Genomic DNA, 10,150 nt, shown 5'->3' with positions numbered 1-10,150 from the left:
AATGAGAAATTGCCAATTTCATTTCATTTCAAATAAGTTTTACATGTTGAGTAATTAGCATTTAAAGTTAGCTTTTGAAAAAAAATGTTGCTAATTTGTCTGATACCTTTTTATTTCCATCTTGACAGACACCTCCCTTGAAAACGGTGTTATTTTTAGCCATGCTAGCAGCAGGCTCTAGGGATGGGAACATTGGTCTGTTGGTCTATGGGCAGTCTGTGCACCACATAGGTCCTGATCGAAATATCTCAAAAAATGTTGCATGGATTGCCATGAAATTTTGTCACACATTCATGGACCCCACAGGATGACCCTACTGACTTAAGTAATCCTCTAACTTTACCTCTAGCGCCACCATGGTTGACATTTGTGGTTTCAAGTGAAATGTCTCAACAGCTGTTGGATGGTCATAAAATTTGATACAGACATTCATGTTACCCTCGGTATTAATTGTAATTAAGTTATTATAATAACTAAGTTCAGGAACAAGACAACGCCCCGCTCCCTCTCACCAATTCACAACACCTGTGCCTCGTTAACCCAAATCACCTGTGCCTCCCGGCCACATACCTGTGCACATATATATAAGCATGCCTATCCTCCACCTCTCCTGTTCATCTCAGTTCTCTCAAACCCCACCCCTCAAAAACCCCGTTCTCCTCTCTCCTCTCAGCGGGCGACACGGTGGCTCAGTGGTTAGCACTGTAGCCTCACAGCAAGAAGGTCCTGGGTTACGAACTCACATTTATCTGTCTGTGTAAATGAACAAACACTTAAATAAAAGTGAACTCATCATGCTACATTAATAGAATATTCTTGATGACAAACTAAGCAGTGTTTGAAGACCTGTCATGTATTTTGAAAGCTGTTTCATCTCAGAAGCGCTGATTGTGGAGTACAATGCAACAGCTGAGTCATGAAGCCCACATTCCTTTCAGCAATAGCCTCTGTTGCTGTCAATCAGTTTATTGTCAAATAATTGTTCAAATTAACTTCTAACATTTCAGTATTACATTGAATATGCCATCTTTGAAATCTAGATGCAGCACTAACGACTGACAGCACTAATTTTGCCCAAGGACAGAGATGAAGGCCAATTCTCAAAGGAACATCCGTGGTCACTTGTGTACAGCGTGGAAATGCCAGATGACAATGTGACCTCCCCCCATCTGCCTCCGATAGCCACCAGAGAATAAACCAATACATATCAATTATACATGCCAACATTAATACAACACCAGAGAAAGGTTAGGCATGGAGACTCTACTCAACCTGCTGTGTCTCCTTAAAAAAGAACGACATAAACAAACCAAAAACATACATCAGTCACCATGAACAGCAGCTGTTGTCTCTAACAGTAGATATCAGAGTTCCCCAAACAGCCGAATTATCTAAGTGGTCTTCAGTTAGAAAAGGCTTTAATTCTAAACCACTGCTAGACTTCTTTGTCTGGGCTCTTATGAACCCAAAGGACATAAGGCATACTCACATGGCCATGTTTTCACTTTTTTCTGTCATGTGGGTATTCAAAATACATAGGGTGTCACTGCTTGTGAGAAAGGGAGAGTTTTGGGGATATTAAGAAAGAATATTAAACAGATATTTAAACATATTTTATTTGTTGGTGTTTTAATTGATTTCTCCTCTTCTTCTCTTCATCTGTCTTCCTCACTGTGCAGGAGTTCAGCTGAGCTGTGTATTCAAGGACTAGTAGTATTTCCCCTATTTGAGCTTGCCATCTGCAGGCCATGTGACACTACTGCAGTTTTCTAAATCTAGACTTTTGTATACTACATTTCATTTAATGCTCCTTGTGCTACTCAGTGATGGTGATGATGAATAACAAGAGATGTGAGGGCAATTAAGAGCTAACAAAGAAAGAAGCAAAAACAAAAAAAAATGTTATGTAAGAATAAGCAGAATAAATTTGTGCGGCACTGAGAGACCAGTCTCACTCTGAAGTGGAGATTTACCACACTGGTGAATAGAAAAAAGAGAGTGTAGAAAAGGTCATCAAAGGTGGTGAAAAACAAATCTCCAGGTTCATTATAATATCTGTAAAGACAGACTTCGCATTTATAATTTGGAACTGAGAAATGCAAGGCAGTCCTTTTTCTCTGACATCATCGCCAAAAACAATAATAATGTGCATGCCTTGTTTGCTATTGTCAACAGGCTAACAAACCTTCCTGTGTCAGTATTCTCTGCGCTTCTATTCACCAGGGTCTGCAATGAATTTGCCTCCTTCTTCACTGACAAAATTCAGAAAATTAGACAAGTCAGTGCCTCCATAACAGGTACAGGATATGTGTTGTCACTGTGTCCACTTAAAATCAATTCAAATACCATGACACAATTTTATCTGATCAGCGCCCCCCCTGAGTAAATGAATTGAACAAATTAACGATTGGATGTGCCAGAATTTTCTTCAATTAAACAAAGACAAACCTGAAGTAATTGTTTTTGAAGCCAAGGAAGAATGATTAAAAGTCAGTGCTTAGCTTCACTTGGTAATGTTAAAAACTACAAACCAAGCCAGAAATCTTGGTGTAGTCATGGATTCAGACCTGAATTTCAACAGCCACATTAAAACAATTACAAAGTTAGCCTTCCTTAAGAATATATCAAGAATTAAAGGTCTTATGTCTCAGCAGGATTTGGGAAAACCTGTCCATGCATTTATCTTCAGTTGACTCAACTACTGTAGAGGTGTCTTTACAGGGCTCCCTAAAAAAATCAGTCAGACAGCTGCAGCTGATTCAGAACACTGCTGCTAAAGTCCTCAGTAAGACCAAGAAAGTGGATCACATCACTCCAGTTCTCAGATCTTTACACTGGCTGCCTGTCTGTCAAAGAATTGATTTTAAAATACTGCTGTTGGTTTATAAAGCACTGAATGGTTTAGAGCCAAAATACATTTATGATCTTCTGCTACGTTATGAACCATCCAGACCTCTCAGGTCGTCAGAGACAGGTCTGCTTTCTGTCCCCAGAGTCAAAACTACTAACTACTAAACATGGAGAGGCAGCTTTCAGTTTTTATGCTCCACATATCTGGAACAAACTCCCAGAACTGCAGGTCTGCTGCAGCTCTCAGTTCTTTTAAATGAAGGCTGAAGACTTTTCTGTTTGCCACTGCCTTTGATTAAATCAAATAATTATTAATTTCTTACACTGCACTGTAACTTTTATTCTTGTATTTCATGCCTTATTCTATTTTAGCTTGTTTTAATTTTTCTATTATCTCAGCCCTTTAATGACTGTTTTTAATGGTATTTTTAAATGTCATTTTATGGTTTTTCTTTTGCACTTTATCTCAATGCTTTTAATGTTTTATGTAAAGTACCTTGAATTGCCTGCTGAAATGTGCTAGATAAATAAACTTGCCTTGCCATGCCTTGAAGTAATGGTCTTCAGTTTCACCCTCACTGTAGTTCGAATGAGACAATTATCTCATGTTGTGTGGTATTTGTCCTTAATGAGCTACTGCCCACTCTGTGCAGACAGATGGTCAAACTCTGGTTGAACCACAGGATTTCAAATTACAGCAGTGTAAATACAGCAGTAAATTCAACACACCACCAGAGGAGGCTAGGCTGTGACTCTGTATCAGCATTGTCAAACTGGATCAAGCAGTAATCACCAAGATATAATATATAAGGTGTTATTGACTAATTCAAGGTTGGCCAGTCGGGGGAAAACAAAGTTCATTTGGGTACCAGCACACTCAGGAATCCTGGGAAATGAGAAAGCAGACAAGTTAGTGAAGGAGGCGGTCAGGAAAGAATATGTGGATATTAATATTAAACTTTGAAATTCTGAGGAGAAAAGCATAGTTTGGAGGGAAATAATCAAACTATGGCAACAGCATTGAGATAGTGCAACAAAAGGAAGACACCAACATGAAATGCAAAACAAAATAAGAAATAGTGGTAAGAAATAGTGCAATCAACAGGAATAGTAATTATAAGTAGAGTATAAGAAGAATTGATCACAGCAAGCAGAATATTACACTTTTTATCACAGGAAAACAACCAACTGGTCATTGTAATCAGTGTTAGGAAAAAGTGGAGCATGTCCTAGTTTCATGCAGGAAATATGAAAAGGAGAGAAGGGCAGTGCTTACAGGTCTACAGAGGCCAGGAAGAGTTGAGATCAGGGTTAAAGATCTGTTTGGTGGATGGAAAAAACTGATACTTAGATTTTTGAGAGTAACTGGACTAATTACAGGACTGTGCAATATTTGAAAAACAGTGGATGATTAAATCCAGAGGGAGGCAGTATTGCAATTTAAAGGATGCCAACTACCGTAAAAACCCGAAGAAGAAGAAGAAGAAGAAGAAGAAGAAGAAGAAGAAGAAGAAGAAGAAGAAGAAGAAGAAGAAGAAGAAGAAGAAGAAGAAGAAGAAGAAGAAGAAGAAGAAGAAGAAGAAGAAGAAGAAGAAGAAGAAGGAGGCCGCTACAAGCGGAAGTTACAGCGTGTGATCCGTGGTGTAGCTTATGTTTGTTGACATCAGCCGTGGATGGATGCTGCTGCTGTTTTAGTGGAAACCTCAGATATGAATGTGTATGACAGGCATGTTGTAGACTTGAGTAACGGCCTGGAGAGTGTTCCTGTTTTAATTCAACAGAAATCAGATTCAGTACAGACATTTCCTGCATTTCAGGTAAGTTCAGACTGACAGCATAGTAACATCTCTCTGCTCACAGCCTGTTATGTTAAGCTACTTCATATGATAATGAATGCTGTGATAGTAGCCTGGTTATGCCTATTAAAATAACTGCTAATACATTTTAGCTACGTTTATATCGTTGATCTTATTGATACAGGTGCTAAAGTCTATACTTTATAATTAGGGTACAGACTATATACTAGATTATGCTTGAGTGAAAATATTTAAAAGGAAATACTGAGTGAGTGCTTTTTCTTTCTAAACATCCCACAGTTGCAAAGCCATGCCATACGAGCTGCTATATATAACTGTTACAGCAGCTGTAGAGATGTCAGAATTAACACTGAATTGCAAGATTTAACCAAAATAATACAAATCACAATAATGATTATAATTCATTTCATTTTTGATGCCCTTTTGAAAGAACAATTTCAAAAGAAGCTCAAAACCTGGTGGTTATCAACTATAAAAAACTAAAATACAGTGTTTCACCATCAGATGGCAGCAAATAATCACAAATTACGAAAGTAGTAAGTGGAATCAAAAAATAACTGTCTCTCTAGATCCCAATTCTTTAACCTCTTTGCTTGTGGTGCTCTAGAAAAACTTCTTGACTGCATTTCAAGGCAATCAGTTTTGTTTTAAAATCCTAAGGACCTAAGTTATTGATGTATGTGGTTAAACTATCGTTATTTGTGATTATGTAGTTGTTAATGTAAGTTGGTAGGTTTCAATAAGGCCATTCAGTGAGTTTTGGGAATTTTTGCTTAAGAAAGTGATAAGAATTTATCATTTATCAAAATAATTAGCAATTGATTTTCTGTTAATCGACTAATAGTTTAATCAGTTTATCATTTCAGCTCCAGTTTTAATATTTGCAGGCATTATGGACATTTTGGCCTTATATGCTCGAGTGTATTTCTAACTTTTAGTTGTTTTCTTAAATTTTATTTTTAAGTGTTTTCTTTAACAGTTTCATGAAATTTTTACTACTCTTTGATATAATTTTTCAGTATTCTCCAGATAACGTTGAGGGACCAGGATGCACCATTGACCCCAGTGAAGTCACCCTTCCTGGATGCTCCTGCCATTCACTCTCCTGCTTCACTGTGAGCTGCCCCTGCCTGCAGAATCATGGGCAGACATACGACAGCACCGGCACACTGCTGAACATTAGCAGAACGGACACTGGTTACTGCTCCCCTGTGTTTGAGTGTAATGCTCTTTGCACCTGCAGTGACAACTGCTCAAACCGGGTGGTGCAGAGAGGGCTAAGACTCATGTTGGAGGTCTACAGCACCGGGAACAGGGGCTGGGGGGTACGGACGCTAGAGCCGATCCCACGTGGGACGTTTGTTTGTGAGTACGCCGGGGAGGTTATCAGTTTTGAGGAGGCCAGACATAGGCAGCTTACGCAGGGACCAGAAGAAAATAATTACATCATCGCCATAAGAGAGCATGCAGGCACGGGCTCCATCACGGAGACGTTTGTGGACCCGGCCCTCGTGGGAAACGTAGGGCGCTTTCTCAACCACTCATGCCTGCCCAACCTGTTCATGCTACCAGTGCGTGTGCACTCTCTGGTTCCTAGACTAGCACTGTTTGCTGGCCGGGATATTGACGCCCAAGAGGAGCTAACATTTGACTACTCAGGAGGCTACAGTAACCAACCCCCTGCACAGCTGCTGTCCACACAAAGTGATGCGGCCATACAGGCCAGTAGGACAGATGGACTCCAGAGGAAAACGTGCCACTGTGGTGCCAACAGCTGTGCAAAGTTCCTTCCACTAGATTTATCTATTCTCAGCTGATCTAAATTGAATGTCACTTCGCATTTGTTTTGTAAATGTGAAAGTTTTGCTAGATTTTTCATTTGATTTTGTTTTGAAATTTTGTCTATTTAGTTATGATACAATATGTCCACTTTCAGTCACTTTGAAATCTTGGTTAATTCAGCCTCTCATTAGAATGAGACAACGCAACATGTTTGTGGCTCCATAAACACAATCAACTGGATGAGTCATGTCTGTGACAGTCATTGCTTCCTGTTTGTCTCCCTGGTGTCTCCTGATCTGCCACTGTCTTAACACTGTCTCCCACTCAATATAAGATGATGCAATGAGAATTAAATCTCATGGCAAGAAAAACAGGTTTTATTTTTCTGAGAAAGGGAACATATTGACATTCCTGCCTGTTCTTTTAGTGGTACACTCTTCATCCATCAGAGAATGCTTGCTCTGTATAGGACATGTCCCAGTGGGTTTACAGTCTTGTAGCTGTCATCTTGTCCTAGCACATAGAAGTCCCATAACTCACACGGTACATGAATCTGGAAGAAGCGAGAGAATCATTTGCACCGGCAGAGATGGAAGGATGACGCTTAATAGGTTTCTTTTAATAGCCACATGGCTGATCTTTATTGCCGTTTGAGTGGCAAAAGCTTTGTGCAAGATAATAGTTTGTCATTCCAAAAAGCAAAACCTCAGAATTCACAGTCAAAGTAATAGCTGTCATATGTCTCCATCAATTTGACATTTCCTTTCAGTCTTTGTGTGATGCAGTCTCCCTTTGTAGATATTCTCAGCTTCTCATCGCTCTCAAACCTCATGAGAGGTGGGACCAATTAAAAAGGGCCTGGGGGATTTTTTGATATAGAAACAGGCTTTATTCCCCTGTCAAAGGGGGGGCGAAGGTGTCCCACTTTAGTGTGACCATTCTGAAATCAGGACCTTCTCCTCTCAATCTGCCCCGTTTCTTGTCTAGACCTGCTTTCATCTTATTAATATCCACATCTGGGTTAATTAGGATGGAGACCGGGTTTCATCCAGAAATGGGACCAGGGCTCCAGCCACACTGGGGCTGAGAGAGTCTAAATGATGGGGGGTGGAGATGGAAGCACTCCATCAGAGACCGCTGTCAAGTTGATTGGTTTTTGTGCCACACAGTGGAGAGCGGATGGTGCAGGATGTTGTTGTATTGACCTATATTTTCTCCTCTGTGAGGGTTACCTGGGATTCTACCTGGGATACCGGGGAAACTAAACATAAAAGTCCCCTTTAGAAATGTTTGAGAACATCTTAAAATAGTATGCTTTGAAAAATCATTTGTGTCTTCATTTGTTTTTTCCACAAAAAGGTTCAATTACCTCGTTAAAAATTCTTAAAAATGACATCTACTACTTCCCCGCCATTGAAAAATCCTGAATCTATGAATATGGAAAATATTTTCATTCTCTAAAGTTTAACTGCTGGACACAAGATGTCTCCTGCTCCACTAAAAAGTCCATTCTCAGTGTATGTGCACTGGAGGTTTCAAGTGTCCTCATCATACTTGTGTAAGTTGTATACTGGACCACAATGGGCTCCCAAACTAGTTGCGATGTCACGAATCATGCTTGTTTGTGTAAGTCTTTAACTTCTTAATTTCTTTAGCAGAAGAATGTGAAAAACTCGGAACACAGTGAAGCTCAAACATCCAAGTGAGGTAATATTAATCAAAATGCATTTTTGAGTGGAGGGGGACTTTAAAGGTATAGTATACATTTTGGAAGACACGTTTATTCACTTGATACCACTCTCATATCCATACAGTAAAAAATGAAGCATCAGTCAGCAGCCAGTTAGCTTAGCTTACTAGCTAGACTGGCTCTTTCCTATGGTAACAAAATCTGCCCTCCAGCACCTCTAAAGCTAAATTAACATCTCAAATCTTATTTTAGCTGCTGACTGTTGCTTCATATTTACCACACAGCCATGTAAATGGTTTGGATCTTCACATACACCGAAAGTGAATACAACAAAAATAAGCGTATTTTCCAAAATGTGGAACTATTCCTTTAAACTCATGAAATTGCAGGTGAGTATAACCTGACATATACAATAGAACAATATAAGAACAAATAAACCAAATCAAAGTTTATTGACATCCAAGGTGTATGATGCACCCTCAGTCTGAGGGAAAGAACAGTCAGAGCAGCTGTAAAAAAAAAAAAAAAAACAACAGTTTCTATAATAAATACCAAGACACAGTAATGAAATCCTGTAATGCCATGCGGAGGAATGTGGCTGGGTGCTGGAGGTGTCCGTGGCCTTGGAGAAAACTAGGAGAGATTATGCAGAGAAAAAAATACTCAGGCATTTCTCAAACCAAGGTATAGAAAGAACTGGCTCAGGGTTTCTCTCTCCACCATCAGCTAAATCATATGCAAAGTGGTCTGGTATTTTATCACTGCTACCAGTAGATTTGACATTTATTTGGCAAGAGACAAGAAAGAGCCCTTTCACTGTATGGCTTTCTTTGTTATTCCTTTGTGATCAGGCAGATTCCACCGTCCTTTCAACCAATCTGTTATAAGAAAAAAAAAAACAGATTCTTCAAATATGTGACTCATGTCATTTCTGAGTCAGATGTCCCTGGAATCCCTATGGCAACCGAGTATGTGTACAAGAGGTGTTTGGACATCAGTGGTTGGTTCGGAGGTGCACGAAGGCTGTTCTCAAATCCTGACTGTCGAAGAGCCGGGCTGCGAATGAATGGCTCCTTTCCAGAATGGTCACCTAGCAACCGCCAGTTAATCACATAAGGGTGAAGTTCCCCACCGATCCTCTCCGCACCCCTTTCCACAGAAACACAAACATGTCAAGGATGCAGCACAGTGCACAAACCTATTATGCAATTTTATGATTATATTTTGAACCGCGACTGTGAGTCTTGCATCCTTGAAAATAATTCTCTTAAGATGAAATACATGGTTTTTAGAAAACATTGTTTGATGGTATTGGAGATGCAGTTGTTGACTTTGCATACTGCTGGCTTCAACTAGTAGGAGAAGAAAATGTTTGAAACTTTGCAATACCTAAAATTGTTGTAACATTTGATGCTTCATACCCAAGTGACTGTCAGAGAGGCAAAAGATCAAATGTTGTGAGTCCACCCTTCTCTAGACAACACTTATTGAGATGTGGCCATTTCAAAGAGACCTGACCTAAATACATGCAGTATTCTGAATTAAGAAGTGGCACAATCTTCCTCTTACACATGAAGAGTTGGAGTGATAAGCAACATAACTCACCTTTGCTTAATTCAATACCTCCATTGGTTGTGCTGCTACATCATTACTTGCTCAAACATGACCAGTAGCTTATGTGGCTCATGTTAGCTAATGTTAAAAATTTTTTAGATACAGTTATGAATTTTCTCCAGTTATGCTACAGTAACACTGCACTAGCATGTCACAGATAAACTTTTCATGTGTAAAAGTCAAAAGTAAAACAAGAAGTAGGCACACTGAAGCTCAGCAGGAGGAATCTTTCTTGTTTCCTGCTTATGCTTTCAGTCTGGTTGGCTAATGATGATGTCTTTAAAGCAAGTGGCTCAAGGTAATCTTGTAATGTAGTAATGAGGGGAAATTCAGTGGGTCATTATCCTGTAAATGCCACTTTTGGCTACAGTGGCTGTTGTTCCCATGGCTTGCTTAA

The 10,150-nt window shown here is 39.5% G+C and overlaps 1 protein-coding gene across 1 annotated transcript; it reads left to right on the top strand.

Annotated features, from left to right (window-relative positions):
• The first annotated feature begins 4,451 nt into the window (after nt 1-4,451).
• On the top strand, nt 4,452-6,689 carry setmar (SET domain and mariner transposase fusion gene). The gene is made up of 2 exons (XM_044349238.1): nt 4,452-4,667; nt 5,687-6,689. The coding sequence occupies exons 1-2, from the start codon at nt 4,524-4,526 to the stop codon at nt 6,482-6,484; spliced, it is 942 nt and encodes a 313-aa protein (XP_044205173.1). The 5' UTR covers nt 4,452-4,523; the 3' UTR covers nt 6,485-6,689.
• The last annotated feature ends 3,461 nt before the right edge of the window (nt 6,690-10,150 follow it).

This window comes from Thunnus albacares, chromosome 4 (genome assembly GCF_914725855.1).
Source record: "Thunnus albacares chromosome 4, fThuAlb1.1, whole genome shotgun sequence".
NCBI lineage: Eukaryota > Metazoa > Chordata > Actinopteri > Scombriformes > Scombridae > Thunnus > Thunnus albacares.
The sequence above is the reverse complement of the archived record's forward strand: the minus strand, read 5'-3'. Positions and strand labels throughout refer to the sequence as shown.

Bases quoted from the DNA above. Each gene is read 5' to 3' on its own strand.
- setmar (XM_044349238.1), top strand. From the start codon at position 4,524: ATGGATGCTGCTGCTGTTTTAGTGGAAACCTCAGATATGAATGTGTAT. The intron at 4,668-5,686 runs GTAAGTTCAGAC...ATAATTTTTCAG, and splicing joins AGACATTTCCTGCATTTCAG to TATTCTCCAGATAACGTTGA.